This window comes from Trichoderma aggressivum (assembly GCF_033847375.1).
Source record: "Trichoderma aggressivum f. europaeum strain CBS 100526 chromosome Unknown scaffold_008, whole genome shotgun sequence".
NCBI classification, from domain to species: domain Eukaryota; kingdom Fungi; phylum Ascomycota; class Sordariomycetes; order Hypocreales; family Hypocreaceae; genus Trichoderma; species Trichoderma aggressivum.
Window position 1 is genome coordinate 422601 of NW_026946374.1, and position 18845 is coordinate 441445.

Sequence of the window (18845 nt, forward strand, 5' to 3'; positions counted from 1 at the left end):
ATGCCATCCCTTTCCCACATTCCTCCTCCCCTTTCCCTCACAGCCTCGACGAACAAAACATGCCTATCCCCAAGTCCCCATACCGCCTTCACCCCATTCCGAAAAGAAAACATCAATGACATACACAGCTGACGATGCTATAATAAGAAATGGAAAGTATTTGACCAAGACGGGCAGTCCCCGGCACGGCCTACTTCTCACAACATTGATCACCTTATATCGTTCGGCAAAAAAAAAAAACCAACGTTACTTCGTTCATCACCAAATCATCAAGCCCATTCCAATGATAACCAGGGCACGGGCCAAAATCCCATGCCATGCATCTCTTTTGCGCCCGTCTTTCTGCAGACCAGTGGAGTTTCTTATATATATATATCCTTTTCGGCCCGTCGCGGGATCTAACTAGATAGATAGTACTACCTCCTAAGCTTCTTTTTCGAGATCCCAGGCCCTCGTTAGCGCCGGCAGATTCATGAAAAAGGGAAACTGGCTGATGAAATCTGACGCCAAGTACATCCATCGATTGACAAGAACACTCATGGTCACACATGCGAAAATGTCACTCAGACTTGGGAATATGTATGTGCTTCAATTTCCGTCAATTTTTTATAATCCGATATTATAGTCGTTGTTTAATCCAGTATCCTTCTATCAACGACCTTTTTATATGTGTAAAATCAAGGGAAATGTGGTATATAGTCGTATACAGACAAAGGCAGTTTGCCAACCAAACAGGGGATATCCATGTGCAAGCCCATTACTCCATAAATGATGCACGAAAAAGAAAAGAGAAAAAAAAAACACAAAACAAAGAAACCAGGGAGGGGGAAAACGACAGTCCAGATAACGTCCACCATGCTTGTACATAGATTCGTGCCCATTGTTGATCATGTCTTCGTGTCGTGAATAAGACTGGGGGAAAAGATAAAAGAAAATGGAAAAAGGGGATTCAAGTTTGGGCTTTCTCTCCCGCTTGCTTTACGCAAAAACATTCTCGCTCACGGCGCCCACCTCTGGCTTAGCTTGTTGTCGTCTTCTACCGACGGTCAGCAGCCGGCCCATTTGATCCCCTGTCTTCGCCCATCCTCGCGACAGGCTCGACTCGTCGTCTCGACGCACCATGGCCGGCGAGTCTCTGCCTCGTTCTTCCTTGTGTGAAGAGCGGTCTCGGCGCCATCGGCTCCTGCTGTTTGGCCGCGAGTCGCTATCCGAGTCGCTGTCATCAAATGCACTCTTGGGTACAGAGGGCTCCTCGGGCTCAGCGGGTGGAAGAGCGGGAACAGGAGGTATCTCGACTGAACCGCTGCTGCCCACTCTCCTGGAGTGCGAGTGCGGATCAGCAGTTGTTGGCCGAACGGAAGTGGTTGCTTTCCTTCGGAGGCGAGAGAAGTGAGAGCCTGATTTGAAGCTCAAGATGGAAGACCGCCTGCCCATGGACTCCGCGGCATTGACCTCATCGAGGCTAGTCTTTGGCACCGCCGAAGTGGCCAGCTCGACAGCAAACTTGTGATACTCGGCCATGTCGTCCTCACTGTCCTCACCTTGCTCTTCCTCCTCCTCGTTTGATGGCATGAAACTATCCTCCTGCGCCGCAAGATGGCCTAAGCCATCCTGGTCAAAGATCCGGGCGCTTCGGCGGCGACGAACAGAATTCTTAGAGCCCAGGGGGAATGCAGACGTCGAGTGCGGCGATCCCGGCCCCCAAGAGCTCTTCTTGCTGGACAAGCTGGTCATGCCATCGTCGTCTTCCAAAACAGGGATGAGCGCTTCCTCTGGAAGCTGCAAAAGAGCGGCCTGATTCGGGGCAGATGGGTCCTCAAAGCTTCGGCTGCTTCGAATGACGGCCTCCTTCTCGGTCGCCTGGGAAGTGATGCCGACGAGATTCGGAGCGTCGACGTCGAGCCCCATGAGCTGCAGCACCTTCTTTGACTTTCGGTGCCTAAGGCTAGCCACAGGGCTGGGGAGATTCGACTGGCGAGCGGGATGGGCGTTCTTGACGGGGGTGCTCGGGGCTTGGCGGGGCGAGAGCGAGGGCGAGGCGATTCGTCTCTCAGCTGCAGCTTCAATTTGCGGCGCATTCTTCGGTCCCGGCCCCACTGGCAGGGCAGCTGGTTTGCTCCCGCGCTTGTTGATCTTGAGAGGAGGCGGAACAACAGCCGAGCTGTTGTTGTTGTTGTTGTTGTTGTTGCTGTTGCTCATGGGGGGCAGAGGCGGCAGAGGCCTCTTCACATAGGCGTCGGCATTGTGTGGCTGCAGCGCCAGAGGCGTCACCGGCCGACTAGTCAAGACAGGCAGATCCCAGGAACCCAGCGTCGAGGGACTCAGTGGTGGATCGGAGCTGGACCTCAGGTGGAGCATCTTTCGGCAGTCAAGTGAATTATACCCAAGGACCAACAAACTACTAGATCTAGTGGCAGCTAGATGAGCGAGTGGGAAGAAGTTGGTAATTCAGCTTGAGCCCAAGACTGGCCTGCTCGAGATTTGTTAATGAGGGAGAAAAGGGCAGAACAAGCAGAACGGCGGGCACACACCTGGTATAAAACAGATGGACAGGCAGAACCCGAGGCAAGCAATGTCCAAGGCAGGGTCAGGCAATCCCAACGGTACCCACGTGGAAATGGGTGCACCGGCCTCTGGGGTATAAAATTGACAGTGACAGCGATGGAGCAGCAAAAACCACACCACGGAGTCTGTGCTTGGAACCACCCCCACAAGGCCACCCCCTTCGATTGCTAAGCTGTGAGAGACGGAACGCACAGATAGTATAAGTGATTGATGCGAATTGGTCCTGCGGATGTGCATACAAAGCGTGAATATGTTGGAGAGAGGGGAAAGAGGACAGACAGTGAGGAAGAGAGCCGCGGAGACAGATGGGTGTGAGCGTGAGTGTGTGAGCGTCGGGAGCAACAACGCGGACGTGTGCTTGTGATGCACAAAGTCGTACCGAGATGCGAGAACCAACTCGATATACGTATACCTCAGCGCCTTTGTATTCCGGATGGTGATACACAAAGGACGAATACCAAAAGTACATGCAACGTATACCCGTACAAATCCCAAGGGGGCGTGGGTGCAGGGCGTGGATAAAGGAACAAACAGTACAAGTAAGATCATCAGCAACCTCATCCGGCATGGCCGATCATCACTGCCGAGTGGAGGAACGATTGCCCGCACCTATGCAACAGATTGGCAGGGCAAACGAACCGTCGACATAAAGGGAATGTACTGTACGGTAAGCCTGCTGGCGATCGTCCGGAGGAATATGAACAAGGCCGGACAAGAAGAAGAAGAATGTTTGCATCTTGGCCGTTCAAACGACAAAGGCCAGAGCGACGGCGGCGGCAGGAATCAAGGCAATGAGGAGCAAGAATCGTCATGCCAACGACATGCACGCGGCCCGTGACCCGCCCGAGGGGAGCCTTCATCCTTTGCCAAGCTTGCACAACCTTCTGGGGGAATGCAGCTCAAGATGCTTGTAAGGCTGCCTGGCCATGGGCTTCATCTTCGTCGGGTTTTCGGTGTGTCATCCTAAATGGCCCGTGTAACATCTTCAAGCCGCTTTGTCTCTTCCTTCTCCAGCCTTTTGTCCTATCAGCACAGACGAAACATGCAGGCCGGGCAGAGAAACGGGCGTGTGATGGGTTCCCATCATTCCAGTCTGACCTGCCCATCGACACACTTTGCCTCATCCTCATCCTCCCTGCCTCTGAAGCCTCTCGCCTCGGTCGACGGCCCAGCGTCCCGTGCCTCGTACTAGCAGTACCCGTATCCAGGGCTCCCATACGAATATACCCGGACGAGTATTTTCCCCCCGTTTATGCAACATGGTGGTAATCCTTGAGTCTTCCCAGCATACGAGTGCTGCAGCTCGTCGGCCTGGAACGCAATTTCGCTTTTGCATCTTCAAGGCCCCTTGTCCGGGACATGCATACCATTCACCCTCACCCTCGCCGTCGCACCGCCCCGACGGACATACATTCTTCTCCGTACGGAGCACGTAAGCTGGCCCAGTATCAGTCTTTCGCGGCTCCATGCAAACTCTTCGTCTGCCCATGTCTTGCTGCAACGTTCTGTCGCACCGCCAACTTCTGTCAGTCGACTAGCTCAACCCAATGCACCGGAATGGAGCACAGCAGGCGTGCCGTTGCTGACGCTCTCGTCTAAACTGGTCATTGCCTGCAGGGCATTGACCTGGGAGCCCCTCTAACGGGGACTCGGTATCCAGACATGGGCTCCTGGTCCTGTCCGCTTCGGGGAGGTCTCTTTTCCAACCCCTTCCAACCCCCAACGCCTGACTCTCTGTGTCTTTCATTTTGCATGGCGAGGCCCCCATGTCGCTTCCAAAACAGCCCTCCTCTCCTCCCCCGAGTGACGTCTCATCATGCGAAGCAGACTTGAGACGCAATGCACGTGGCGCAGGCGCAGAAACTTGTTGCATGGGCATGTTGATTTCGAAGTCGCGTGGCCCCCTGAGCAATTCAACTCATCCCTGCGAGCGGAGTCCGTGGAGAGCAAAAGGCGTGCTCCGTACCTGTAGGCCAAGCAATTTTTCTTGATCCGTAATATCTGCTGGATCATCGCTTTTTCATGCTCACAACTGATTGACGGAGTTTAGGACTCAATGCAACCAGCGGCGGACTCGGGCTCATTTCGTTTGCCTGTGTAATCATCCTGATTATTCTCCGCGTGGGGGCTGCCCACTGCCTGTCAAAATATTCGCCTGTACTTTCTCGGAGTACGAGTAATGGTAGACCCTCGCCTTGCCTGTGTCTTTAATTTGCGTTGTCAAATAACCGTCGATGCCGGTGATAATTGCCCGCGCGCCAACTGACTGGTCGGAGAAAAAGACCCAACATCGTCTAGCCGACCTCTCTTGTTCCTCCAATCAATCATAAGCATATCGTTCGCTTTCGTCCCAATGGTGGTACGACGGCCGGCATTTGACTAGCCCTGCATCTGTATTCATACGCTTGCCAAGCTCCTAACCTCCCGCCCCCAATTTCTTCGGACCCCTTGTCCCAAGTATGAAATACCAGTACAGGCAATGTGTGTGCAAAGTGCTAGGGAATACCGAGTGGTCCGTAAATGTCTATATAAATAGAAAAGACAAAAAAACAAAGATTACCAAATGTATCAAGCCCAAGTACGCCAACTGCCATATACAGAATATAATGTCTCCTAAAAATAGTCCCTTGTCTCTGTCTCTGTCTCTGTCTCTGTCTCTCTCTTTCGCCAAAAGTGAACATGACAAACCTCAAGTCTTTGTACTGCAATCGTTGCTTAGTCGTCATCGTCTTTCCCCTGATAGTCGCCCAACAGGATATCGTCAATACCGAGGCCCGTAGAGGAATTCCTAATCCACTCCGTCTCAACGCGGAAGAATATCCACATCCACCGCCGGAACACCTCGAGTAGCTCAATCAGGAAGATTCCGCTCTCGTAATCACTGAATTTGTCAAGATGTGGACTCAGCTTCATCGACCACGAGCAACGCAGCATGAAATCGAGGCCGATGACAAAGTAGTACAGGCCAGCCGAGCGGAAGACGAGCCGATCACGCAGCCCCCACGGGTGGTGCACTGATGCTCGCTCTCGCGACGAGAAGAGTGTCAGATCCCAATCTTTGGCAACGTCCCAGTAGAAGGAGTAGAGCGAGTTGACCAAAACGGCGACCAGCCAAGCTCGGTGCAGCGCGACCACGTCGCTCTCTGGCCCGGCCCCCCTTTGCATGGCGCTTGTGATGATGACGGGGAATGCGGTAGAGTACTTGAGAGCGTTGGCCAGGTGTTGGCCACCCCAGCCCGAAGACTCCTTGTACGGGGCCCGTCGAACTCTCAGGTACTCGATGAGGCACTGCCGGAAACGGATGATGCTCGGCACAGCCATGAGCAGCGGGACAAAGAACGTCCCCCCGCAGCTCCTGTTGGGATGGTCCGTCGAGGAGCCTCCGGCGCTGAAGAACATGCACAGCGTGACGAAAACGTCTCCAAACACCTTGGCATACGATGTCAAGACATCAGCCAGCAAGATGTCTCCAAATTTGCCATCCTGCGCCTCTGCAATGCCGCCAATGCTCACCCGCCGCAGCGTCGCAAGGAAGCGCCTTCGACCACCGGTAGGCAGATTTCGCAAAGGAACGAAGAAGATTGCCACCAGCACGACCAGGTACGTCATTGGCATCCAGTCGTAGGCAATGACCCGGGCTGGCACGTGCCATGTGCACAGCCAGAACAGCGTAATGGAGAGCGAGAACAGCGCCGTCAAGACTATGGAGAGTCGGTATGTAGACAGATGATGCGATATATGCTGCGGCGAGCTTCGTCCAGGGTATCGGATCAGGGCGGGAACGTCGATTCGGAAGCTATGCAGCCAATGGAGGTTAAGGCCCCATCCCCAAACAGCTATTCAGCATGCCGTCAGCATTATCAATGCCCTCGTAGAAACATTGTTTCCCAAGGGGGTGCAATCGGGACTAACCTAGAGTGACGATAAAGCCGACTCGGTAGGGCAGAGGAAACGCCAGGCTGAAGGCATCGAGCTGAGGCTCTACGGCCGGATCGCCATCCATGATGGAAACGTGTTGTCGACCCAATTGCACCCGCAAAGAAGCATGAAAGGGATAGACATGGAGCGAGCGCCTCTGCGATTGATCCCGTGAGGTTGGCGAACGAATGGCTGCGCTCTTGCTGCGCACGCTTTGTGCGTTGGTCAAGGCCAATGTCTGGGTAATAGTTCGATGAGGACGGGAGAAGTGATATTGATGTCTGAGGCGTCAAAGGACCAAGCTGTCCCTTGCATTTTTTGGCGCCAAAATTAAAGGGTAGGTGCGGAAAAAGGTCCCTGCCGCAGCGCAATCTAGCATCAATACGTCACTGCCAGGCTAGTTTCTTACCTTAGTAGTAGTGGTATGGAACTTGAACTGTAACGGCACTGAACAATGCCGAGGATTCTACTGCGACTAGTCCAAACAACAGTAACAAGCATCAATAATCAAACTGATCTTCTGGCATATCTGATCAAAGGATCAAGGTTATCTAGACTCCGGTACTAATGCCACATGATATTAGCTAAAGATTGATGAAACAACCAGATAGAATAATGGTAGTCTTGAGTATCGTCTTTCAACAAATCTCCAGAAGGACTAAGCCATCTCCAATCAAAGTATTTTCCCCACGCATCAACTACCTTTGCTTTTAATAGAATTCTTGAAAATAACATTCACCATATTCAAAAACATGTCTCTTCATACTCACAATAAAGCAATTGCTCTCAATCAATCTACTTTAGCACCAAGCGCGAGTCTTGTTGTATCTGCATGTCACCACATGGCTTCGGGCAAATCTTCCCTAGCCTAGCCAGATTCAACGGCACCCGCCACATGGGGCTCTACTCACTGTCCCGAGGTCCAGCTCGTAGCGCTACAGTACAGCCGAAAGCCCAAAACCTTCAGCTTCCAAATCAACATCCATCCTTTCCTCGCAACGTTTCGCCATCCAAAAATACCACCCCTCTAACACGCAATCCATTTCAACACACAACCATTGCGATTTCCCTCTAAATCCCATACAGCGAGCTTATCGCGTCGAAGAGAGAGATAGTGCGAGAGAGAGGATAAAAAAGGAGAACAACCATGGCCGCCACCACAACAATAACAACACCATCGTCAACACCATCACCATCACCACCACAATCCTCATCCTCCACAACGACGCCCTACCCCTTCGCCGCAGCCCCCGACATCGTCCGCTCCCACCAAAAGGACGCCTACTTCACCGGCCAGCTCTCAAACTCCTTCACCGACCTCTACCGCCGCCTCTTCGGCGCCCGCTCCGCCCACTCCCTCGCCCCCGAGCTGCGCACCGCCGCCTCCCTCCTCTACTTCGGCCTCACCACCCTGCCCGGCAACCGCACCCTCGGCGAAGAATACTGCGACCTCGTCCAAGTCGACGCCGGCGCCAGCCTCTCGTTGCCCGCTCTCCCCTCGCGCGCCGCCTACATCGTCGGCACGATCCTGCTCCCCTACCTGGCCAGCCGCATCCTGCCCGGCCTGCGCGCCCGACTACGAGCCCTGCTCGACCGTCGCCTCGCTACTCTGAGGCAGCAGGGCAAGGCAAAGACGCGCCAGGCTCGCTTCCTCGACTACCTCTCCACGCACCTCTCCTCCGTCACGTCCGCCGCGCCGCTGCAGGCCGTCGTCCTCGCCCTCTTCTACTTCAACGGCACCTACTACGAGCTCTCCAAGCGCCTCCTCTCCCTGCGCTACGTATTCACCCGCACCGTGCCCGACACCCCCGACCGCGGCGGCTACGAGCTCCTTGGCGTCCTGCTCGCCATCCAGATGGGCGTCCAGGCCTTCCTCCACGTCCGCGAAACCTTCTCCTCCGTCGCCTCGGCCCAGCGCGAGAGGGCCGCCTTCCACTCGGGCGAGCTTGACGTCTCGCTCAGCCACAACAACACCTATACCGCATCCAACAATGAGCTTTTGCTCAGCGGAAGCAACGGGGCCCCGGCTAGCAAGGTAGACATCGCCACGACAACACACACGCCCATGAGCGGCATCCCAAGATTCCATCTCGAAAACGAATCCACCATGGGATACATCAAGGGGAGCCAACAGCGCAAATGCACGCTGTGTCTCGAGGAGATGAAGGATCCCGCCGCCACCCAATGCGGGCACGTCTTTTGCTGGGAATGCATCGGCGACTGGGTCAGAGAAAAGCCCGAGTGTCCTTTGTGCAGAAGAGAGGCCATGGTACAGCACATTCTCCCCTTACGCGTCATGTAGCGAAACTTCTTTTCAAGGTAAAAATCAGATGTTCTTGGAAAGCTAGGCTGTAATACTCCATACATGTAGTAGTAATACGTTGTTTGCAGGAAATGAAAACAAGATGTAGAAGAAGGACAAGGTCAAAACACCAAATAGATATGAAATAGAGCAGATGCCTTGTTCAGGCTTGTCAGCCAGTGATCCACCTCTTATGCCATCATACACAAATGAAAAAGGAAAGAAAAAAAGGACAAAATAAATAAAACAAAGAGAATTGAAGCTTTCCCATCACACATTCCCTCCTTCATGGTATCATTCATCTCCGTCATTACTGCCCTCAATGCCCGTCTTTCCGTCTCATACCGCAGTATTAATGCCACAAGATTAGTTGACGACTCCCGTTCCATGAACAGAGCGCAGCCACCTCTCGCAAACCCCAAATGTTTGCTCCGCAGTGGCGCACCCTTTGCCACAGAAATTCGGAAAACGTTGTCGTCGATGTTGATGTTGTTACAGGGGGGGAAGACCAAGTGTGCCCGTCTATCCATGACCCTTTAGAATAGTATGACAGATAGAAGACATAGTAGTACAGTTCCGTTCCGGCCAAACATAGAAAAAACGCTGTCAAAGAAAGCAAGATGATCCAGCAAAACTCCTTGTATCCAAGTAACACTGAGCAAGATCCGCCCCTTGGACGAAGCCGTCGAGTTTTTGTTTTCCTTTTTTTTTTTAAATGGTATAGTCTTTTTTTTTGTTTGATTTCTTCTTCTTGTTTATTCACAAAAGAGAACAATTTCGCCTCGGTCGTTGCGTCGAAGTCGCAGTGATCGCCACAGTTCCTTCTCTTCCTTGCCCTTGGGGGAGCTAGAGCCGGCGGCTTGGCGCTCCCGGTGGAATCGCTTCAGGGTCTTGTTCATGCTGCAGCCGCGCTCGCTCTCAGGCCCCTTGTTGACGAAGCTGAGGAAGACATCGGCACGGGGCTTGAAGACAATCATTTCCCCTCCGTGGTTCTCGTGTTTGCCGTCCTTGGAACCGGGCCGGAACTCGATGAGCTTGGGCTCCTTCTTCTCATGCTTGTGGGAGGAGTGCTTCTTGGAAGAGGACTTGTGCTTGCTCGACTTGGTCTTGGGTGGGGGGCCAGAGATCATGCCAAAGAGGCTGGTGCTCATCTGGTGGTGATGGTGGCTCTTGTGGTGTCGAGAGTGCTTCGTCTTCTTGAGCGGGCTTGTTGGGGAGAGATCGGCAATGTTGTCCCCAGAGTAGTCGGGTGAGGGTGGGAAGGCAGGTCGCATCATGTTCTTCAGGCCGCCAGTGAGACCAGAGTGAAGGACGGGAGGTGCATCAGCCATGATTTGGTCGCCAGTAACGTCGACGTGCAGGCGCTTCCGCTTCTTGTCCTTCTTGGCATCGCCGTCCTTTGATCTCCGTCGCTCGGCCTTGGGTTGAGGGGTGGCGAGAGAACCTGTGGGAATAGGGCCGGTTCCGTATTGTACAAGCGGCTCTCCGTCTCGGTCCATAAGAACCGGCTCGAGGAGCTCTCCGCTCTTTGTCTCGTAGCGCACAAGAGAGGTGCTGTCGCTGGGGCCAGGAGCCTTTCGGTCTCGCGGATGGCTCACGTTTGAGGCAGTCGGGGTTTGAGAGTTGTCCAGAAAGTCAAAAACGTTGACGTGGTCATCGTCGGCGGCAGATGGGGGGGTTGGCGCCTCGGGGGGAGGTCGAGACTTGTCCTCGTACTCGTGCCACGACTCGTATTCTTTGTCTTCGCTGGCATCCTCGACAAATGGTTGCAGGGCCAGCGTGTTGGCCATGCCTAACCGGTGCGAGTTCATGGTGGGCTGTTGTTGATGTTGATGTTGATGTTGCTGCTGCTGCTTCTTGTTTTGCTTCGGCTTATACAATGCGCCTTGGTATTTCTGCTCTTCTGTCATGCAAGTCTTGAGGGGTGCCGTGTTAGCCCTACCAAACAACAACCCCAGATTCGAGTCAGAGTCAGAGTCGGGACTTACTGTATGAGAACGATATTCGACGCCGGGAAAGTATACCATGCAATCAATACAGGTAAAGGTTGCGCCTCGACAGCGGCTGCGATGAGGGTCAAGTTTCTTCTTGGTTAGGACGTCACCGCACTCCTATATGTAAACAAAGTCAGAGGGACAGGTCGAGGTCGAGGCCGGGAATTGATAAAGAGACTAGTGCAATGCAGAAGAGGTGATGCGAGATGTGGATGGATATATGAAAGCGCGGTTGCGGGTAGGGGGAGGGGGAGGGGAGTTTGCGAGACAGGGGAGTGGACCCGAGGGATCAGCGGGACGCAGCAGAAGGGATGCTTGAAATAGTGTTGCTCGTCCGGCGCTGGACGAGTAATACTAGCAGCCGGGAGGGTGGTGTGTGTAAAGCAAGTGATGTCAGGCTATGAATAGGGCCAAGGCATATCGCATGTTGGAGAAAGGCGACCAGGGGGGGCGAGCGCAGCGCCACGGAAGGGAATGGCAGAGGCCAGGCCAGGGGACTAGCCAAAGCATGGGATGGGGATGGGGACGGGGATGGGGATAGACAGCATTAGACAAAAAGCATGTAAGTTGGTTAGTGCGTACCTCACACGAGAAGGAAACCATGTTTGCGTCGCGATTGATTGGGCGCCCGTAAAAAGTTTGCCGGTTCCTGGATTCTGAGTGGCCGCAGGTCTTTGTTCTTGTTCTCTTCGACGGGGGTTGCGATTCGACGACGAGCGGATGGAGAACGAGGTGCAGCGGCTGCGGCAGCGTCAAGGTAGGCAGGCAGACGGGATTCCAGCTGCGGAAGAAGACGCCGGGATTCAGCAGAATTTTCCTGATGTGCTTTGTTTTGGTCGCAGAGGCAGCTGGGCAAATCGAATGCGCGCAGTGCTTCGTGGCTCGCGGAGACGCAAGGGGGTGCTCTGTGCCTTGTTGGAGGAATGCGTCTCAGGATTTGAGGGCGTGCGAAAGAGCAAAGAGAAGAAAGAGAAAAAATTGCAAGGAGGAAAAAATCGAATCCGATAGGCCTGGCCCTTTGATCAACGGGAAGAGGGAATGGAAGTGGGCAATGGGGAATGGAGGGGCGATTTAGAGAGGGGGGGAGGGGAGCAGAAAAGCCGCCAAGCAAGGCCTGGGTCGTATGTAGTAGTGCCGGGGAAGTAAGTGAGAAGTGGCAGTGAGATTGATGGAAGTGAGACGAAGGGGAAGAAGCTTGAATTGATAGTCGGCAGCTGGGGGGGGGGGGGTTTATTTAGGATTGAGTGAGTCTGGACTCGAGGCAATACAAATGTTGGGCTTTTTTTTTTTTGGTGGTGAGCGAGGGAAAGGCGGTAGAGATTTATCGCCGTTCCAGTTCCGTTCCTGTTGTTGCTGGTATTGAGTGCCCAGGTGGTGATTCCCAGGCCAGGTGGTGCCTGTAATAGTGGCGGTAGGTGCTAAATGGATGCTGCCAACTGCACTAGAAGCGCGAAATGGATGGTGGATGCCACCCTCCAAGAATGGACTGCCAGAGTTTGTTGTTCCAGTCCAGTCGCTTTTATCCTGTCGCCAGGCAAGGCGGCTACAGCTCGTCGTACTTGTACAGTACAGCTGGCCGTGGCCTCTGCCTGCGCCGCTGCACAACGACGTCGTTTGGCGGCACAGACCCATGAAGTTTTTCTTCTTTCTTCTCTTTCGTGTTCCCGTCCTGGCCCGTTCCGGCCGCTGGGATCCCTGTTGGGCAGCGGTAGGGCTTCTCTGTGGGAGCAAGCGAAAAAAATGCAAAAACCGCACGGAAAATCCTGCCTTGCTGCGGTGAACGGCAGAGAACCCAGATCTCTTTGTTGCCACTTGTTACACGCACCCCAATCCAGCTCCCAAACACACGCCCGGCAACCAGGCGCCACAAGTCGAAACTCGAGTGAAGCAGCGCGGCGATTGGCTGCAGAGCTTCATTTCCAGCAACGGTCACATGAGCTAATCACTGCAGATGCACGCCCCGGCGTCGTCTTAGGCCCGTCTAGTGCACGGCGATGGCGACTTTGGGGCTCTGCTGGCGATGCCGCCCAAGCAGTTGTTTGGCAGGGAACAGTCAAGGCAACAATCGCTTAAAACCCTACCGTCGACGTGGATATCGTTTTGTACCACAAAACCGAATTTTTCTCTCTTTCATGGCGGCCCAAGACGTCGGTGATGACGGTGATGACGACGACCGTGTCCGAGCCTTGCCGTGGTCGAGAAGAGAATGAGAGAGAAAAAACAGGCGGTCTCTTTGTTGTGCAGCCACGGCAGAAGCACAAGCACCTAAAAGTCATGGGGGCCAAAGGAGTGTGTCAACAAAGGACTCCATCTGGTGCCGGTGCGAGCGAGTGCATACGTGTATGATCACTGACGCAGCTTGCGAGCTGCTGTTTAGAGAAACTCGCGGCTGCAAAGGCGAGAAGCCGTCATCACCGCTCTCTTTTTTGATACCCCATAACCCCATGCCGGTGCCTGTGCCTCGCCTCACTCAGGCTCAACAGGACAAGACAAACGAAATCTTGGCAGGATGGTATGGCAGCATCGTCGCAGGTAAAGAATCCATCCTGCGAGCGCCAACATCAGCGCCAACGCAGACGCAACGCAATGTGAGGCATGGAGAGCCAACCGACCCCGTCAGCAATCCAACTGGACGCTGGAGAGACGGTGCCGGCGCCTCGTCAGCGCCACCGGCCAGGGATGGGAATGGGAATAGTAGTAACAGACGGACAGACAGACGGACAGACAGACGGACAGACATAAACAAGCAGCCCATGTCGACGCAGGGACGGGCCCAATCCACGACGTGACTGTGATGCGCGTCTGCCATCTTGCATTGCACCTTGGAAGGGGGAGGCTTTTGGGGCTGCGTCAAGCCCCCCATTTGCCCAGCTTGCCTGTCCTGTCCACAACGAGTCTCATGGATCACCCAGATGCAGCCAGGTCCTGCTGGGTTGGTGCTAAGGCTAAGGTAGTGCATGCATATTCCGTTCCATGGAATGGAGCAGGCTAACGAGAGACGGGGGATGCGGATGGGTATTCCGGGTGTGTATTACGGAGTGCTGCTGGTACGAATGATATGGACGACTGGAATCATCTGTCTGCTACGGTGCTCGTACTGCTGCTAAAAACAGGTACGAGATCATATGGAACAAAGCCTTTTACTGCCTCTAGCCCGTTGGCCCAGGCTGGCTTATCAATGTCTCATGCTTCGGTCTCGACATTCTGCATGCCCACCCAGCAAACACGCGATAACGATCGTCGACCGCCTCTCGCCATCCACCTCACGCGCTCCTCGTGCCACCGGCCGCTTGCCCACCTCCAAGATTCCGCCAGAGGTCATCTGTAACATTTAAAATGAGATGCGCGGCACGTGTGGCGACTGGATGCGCAGATGGATGGATGGAAAAGGGCTCCGTCCATGATGCTAGCAGAACTTGCAGCCAGCAACTGGACCGACTAGATACCGCATGCCTGCTTCTGGTCGGTGGAGGGAGGCATGCATGCTGCATCATGCATGTCTCAGAAGCCAGGGCGGGATGGTGTCAAGTGAATACGGGCATGATTGTCTATCCATCCGCTTCAAACGACTCATCATTCAGGTTCGGTACGGAGTTGCGGGCTAGCATTTTCATGATTGCCGCCGCTCGAAGGCGAGAGACAAAGTCGCCGCCCAGCAAGGAATGGCGTCGCATCGAAATGCTGCCACAATGTTTCAGACTGCTCAGACACCAGGCGAATGAGAGCAGCGGAGCGGCCAATCTGAATCCCTCAGCCAGGCCCGGCGATGCATGGTGATGAATGAGGTCAATATTGGTACGGTACTAGACTATAGTAGCTAGCCCCGTGTGGTTTCTGCGACACAACCACCACGGCAGAGAATTGCTAACGAGCTACTGGGACATCCGTTTCGCCCTGCTTATTGTCATGTCTCTATCCTGGCCGGGGGCCACCTACTCGAAGCGGGATCTTCTGTCCGTTGCCTCCAGTTATGCAGGTCCAGAGGCGCATTGCTTGCAAGCGAGTCAAAGGAAGAGGCACGGCGCCTGGGCGGTGCAGAGCAGATGCAGCTACGGGTTACAGCTGCTCGTACATACTTGTGCAGTCAAGCCACGGCTAATGCTGCTTTGCTCATCGGACCATGCTTGGTACGGATGTTGTCGAATGTTGGTCCTTGATGAATCTTTTAGAATGGGAGTTGACGATGGTGGCATTGTGAATGTGGATGGATAATTGTTTTAGCAGGTAGTTAACTGTACGTCTCCAAGTGACTTACATTGGCTACAAGCATAAGACGCAAGGTCACGTTCAAGTCGGCAATCCCTCATCCGGGCTTGCGCATATCGTATCACTCGTATCAAGCATTGCTACACATGAAATGTGATTCATCCGAGTCATTGCCATGGCCGGTGAAAGATGAAGATGACACCGCTTCTGCGGTCTGTGGTCTCTGTGTGCGCATCAGCCATCAAGCTCGTCAGCAATCAGCTGTTTGTCTGAGGTGAGGCTGGGCTGAAGCTGCAGCCGGTCGGCGGGTGCATGATGCAGAGCGTTTGCATTGCAGCAGCGTCCATCCAAAATCCCTTCTTTTAGCTTCTCGAGCAAAGCCAGCTGTCAGCCCTTCATCTTGTGTCGCCAATGACAAATCTGCTGTGGTGGGCTGCCGAGGCAAGATGGAGAGTGGGAGTAGGCGGTCCGGAGGTAGGGAGTACCTTGTGGAGAGGCCGCAAATGGCGCTGCGGCTAAAGTATCGGGTACCGATATTCGCAATCAAAGCGCAATTCCAGAACAAGAACCTCCCCCGGATTTCCCAGATCTTTGGGCCTCAGCTCACTCGTGCTACGACTAGTGACGAGTTTAGTGTTGATAGTGCCAGGGCAGCTGCTCGGCCCGCGAGAACCTCAGTTATACTACCCAGCAGCCCAGCGCTTCCCTTCCATGTTAGTGTCAGTTTGGCAGGCAGCGCTTAACGAGGCCAATTGGGCCTGGAGAAACCATTGAATGGATCTCCATCCAACGCTGGCGGCTAGCATTCTGGCCTTTTGCCCGAATCAAATCACGGCAGAGGGCTCGAAACGCGCCCACGATGCCCTGCAGGGCAGCCTGGCCACCGCTCGCGCCTGGCGGAGATTGAGCGTTTCCACTCCAATTTTCGTTGCAATCACAGCGCTGGAGCTAATCAAATACTAATGCTACTTGCTCGTACCGTACTGTAACCAGATGCGCCGATGCCGATGCAAAAGATGACGGAGCATCTAACCGGGAAAGCAACGGTCCGTTCTGGCTCCCTGGATTTCATTTGCGTTGGGGAACTTTTTCGGTGGATTGATTTTTTTTTCTCTTTCCCTTCTCCCCTCTGACTCTCCCTCTCCCTCTCTCTCTTTTCTCCAATTCCTGGATTCTCACATCACGCTCCTTTTTTATTTCTTTTCAATCCTTTTCCTTCGACTCTCCCTTTCCCTCTTCTGGCGAAACCCGGTCACCGACTCGACGCTGATGAACGCAATGCAGCCTTGACAAAGGAAACACAACGATTCGACCTCGCCTCCAGGCAGCGGCATAGCCAATCTGCACGGTGGCGTCCAGCTCAACTGCAACCAGCGGCCGCGAGTAGATCCACGTCGACTAAGCTGACCTGTCGTTATAACCTATAACCTATTATCCTTATCATTTTTTTTAATTTCATCTGCCTTCATTGGCTTTTCTCGACGTCCTCCCGCCTCTCTTCCGACACCCCTGACCGACAGCAAATTGTTGGCGCTTCCCGAACAAAGAGGGTGGGCAATCGGCTGAACCGTGCCACAGCAGTCGGGTGGATTAAACGCCAATATCAATCTCAATCTCAATCTCAACGAGCGCTGGCCTCCTATCCCGAACAGCTCGCCTCACTTTTGTTCAGACCGGGCCCTCTTTTTTTCCTCTTTTATTCCCGAGTACTACTACATGTTGTCGTGTCATCGGGCTGAATTGCTGTGGCTTGGGTATGGGACCACATGCGATATTCAATCCGACGCTCGGCTGCATCACCTTCTCCCAAGAATGGAAAGATGACCCCAAACTCCAACACACCCCCTCCCGGCGCAACAAACAATAATCACCACCACAACAACAACATGGCGAACGGCTACTTTGGCCAGACCGCCTCTTTCCTGACCTCTGCGGCGGGCTACATGCGCCTGCCAGCTCTGGCCTCAACGGTAAGCCAGCAGCGACATGATGCATTGTGCATTTGCGTCTGCATCTGCATCTGATCTCGCCATTGCGATTGGAGAGAATCTCGACTGACCGCGAACCGTGACTCCAACAGGGCATTGTGGCCATCCTCACATCCCTCCTCTACTTTAAACAAAAGTGCGTCGAGCTTACTCTTACTCCCCTCCCCACCGTCCAACGTCGGCGCTGGCATTCCTCCTCTCCATCGCGGGCATCGAGCTGACAGTTCACCGTGCAGGGCGCTCATTTATCCCTCTCATATGCCGCCAAACTCTCGAACCGACATCCCACGACCTACGCAGTTCGGGATCAAGGATTTCGAAGAGCTGGTGATCCCCACCGACGATGGCGAGAAGCTCTCGGCTTACTACATTCGCGGCCCCCGTGGCGGCAAGAACTCGGACATCACAATCCTCATGTTCCACGGCAATGCAGGCAATATCGGTCACCGCCTCCCCATCGCGCGCGTCTTCATCAACATGATTGGGTGCAACGTCTTCATGCTCGAGTATCGAGGATACGGCGCCTCCACGGGCGAGCCAGACGAGGCGGGCCTGGGAATCGACGCCCAGACCGGGCTCAACTACCTGCGCGAGCGAGCAGAGACGAAGAACCACCGCTATGTTGTTTACGGCCAGAGCCTCGGTGGAGCCGTCAGCATCAAGTTAGTGGCCAAGAACCAGGACCGGGGCGACATTGCGGGTCTGGTACTGGAAAATACTTTTCTCTCCATGCGCAAACTTATTCCCTCGGTTCTTCCTCCTGCCAAATACTTTACGCTGCTGTGCCACCAGGTATGGCGCAGCGAATCCCTCTTGCCGTCCATTGACAAGATTCCCATCTTGTTCCTCAGTGGACTGCAAGATGAGATTGTCCCGTAAGTCTACACTCTACTCTCTTTTCTTCTTGCTTTCCTCTTGCCCGGATCATATGATGAACAAAATTGCATCACCCACAAAATCTGAACCACTCGTGGCTCTGATTAAAAAATCTTTTTATCAAACCCTGAACGATCCTACCCAAAACAACCTTTTTTTTTTCACCCCAAAATACGAGTGCCGGATATCATAAATTGACAAGAGATATCCGTCCAGTCCCAGTCATATGACCCAACTGTACAAGGTCTCCACCTCCCCCAGCAAGACGTGGAAGACATTCCCTGGCGGCGATCACAACTCGAGTGTGCTAGAGGAGGGTTACTTCGAGGCCATCTCGGAGTTTATAGCTGACGCCGTGGGCAGCAGCGCACCCATCACGGACAGCAAAGGCCAGTGAATTGGAGCTGCACCTCGCCTGTTCTTGATATAACCACCAGTGGATCATGGCGATGGCTGTTTATATCTGCATCAACGGGCCTCTGCAGAAACGCTCTGACGCGTCTTTCTTGTTTGCATGCTGACCCCGTATACGCACAGCAGACGCAGCAAATGGGAGATGTCAGTTAGATAGAAAAGAGGGCGGCCCGAGGCGAGACAGGCCAAGCGGGTGGGATGTATGTGGTTCCCGTGCCCATGTGACGATAATATTGGAGAGAGTGTGTGTGGAGGGAGATGCGTCGCGTGATTATACCCAGCCCGAACATCTACATGAGTCTTTGTCTTTTTTTATTTTATTTGCATCTTCTTATTACTGAAGAGGGAAGATGGGTTGATTCCCATGTGCAACGAATTTTAATTTTTCCGCTGCTCAACGCATTTTTTTTTTGTGGACATCGTTTTTTTTTTTTCATACACGCACACCTGTGTTTTTTTCTCCACTGGTGAACAGACCCCAACAATTTTTTTTTTCACGTGCGGACGCGTGTTGGAAGCGATACCTGTTATTGGCCGGCTTATTGCTTTTTTCTTTATTAATCTCTCTCTTTCATCTTTTTA

The 18845-nt window shown here is 53.7% G+C and overlaps 5 protein-coding genes across 5 annotated transcripts; 2 read left to right on the plus strand and 3 right to left on the minus strand.

Moving 5' to 3' along the window:
- Positions 1 to 978: 978 nt before the first annotated feature.
- Positions 979 to 2358, minus strand: Triagg1_2984 (uncharacterized protein; the record flags this gene model as incomplete). The annotated part of the gene is made up of 1 exon (XM_062897225.1): positions 979 to 2358. One exon carries the CDS (start codon positions 2356 to 2358, stop codon positions 979 to 981), a length of 1380 nt encoding a protein of 459 aa, XP_062758051.1.
- Positions 2359 to 5280: 2922 nt separating this feature from the next.
- Triagg1_2985 (uncharacterized protein) lies at positions 5281 to 6568 on the minus strand (the record flags this gene model as incomplete). Its single annotated transcript, XM_062897226.1, has 2 exons — positions 5281 to 6401; positions 6478 to 6568. 2 exons carry the CDS (start codon positions 6566 to 6568, stop codon positions 5281 to 5283), a joined length of 1212 nt encoding a protein of 403 aa, XP_062758052.1.
- Positions 6569 to 7630: 1062 nt separating this feature from the next.
- Positions 7631 to 8785, plus strand: Triagg1_2986 (uncharacterized protein; the record flags this gene model as incomplete). Its single annotated transcript, XM_062897227.1, has 1 exon — positions 7631 to 8785. One exon carries the CDS (start codon positions 7631 to 7633, stop codon positions 8783 to 8785), a length of 1155 nt encoding a protein of 384 aa, XP_062758053.1.
- A 755-nt stretch (positions 8786 to 9540) lies between these two features.
- Positions 9541 to 10695, minus strand: Triagg1_2987 (uncharacterized protein; the record flags this gene model as incomplete). Its single annotated transcript, XM_062897228.1, has 1 exon — positions 9541 to 10695. The coding sequence occupies one exon, from the start codon at positions 10693 to 10695 to the stop codon at positions 9541 to 9543; it is 1155 nt and encodes a 384-aa protein (XP_062758054.1).
- A 6110-nt stretch (positions 10696 to 16805) lies between these two features.
- Positions 16806 to 18246, plus strand: Triagg1_2988 (uncharacterized protein; the record flags this gene model as incomplete). Its single annotated transcript, XM_062897229.1, has 4 exons — positions 16806 to 16955; positions 17066 to 17109; positions 17210 to 17848; positions 18066 to 18246. 4 exons carry the CDS (start codon positions 16806 to 16808, stop codon positions 18244 to 18246), a joined length of 1014 nt encoding a protein of 337 aa, XP_062758055.1.
- Positions 18247 to 18845: the final 599 nt, after the last annotated feature.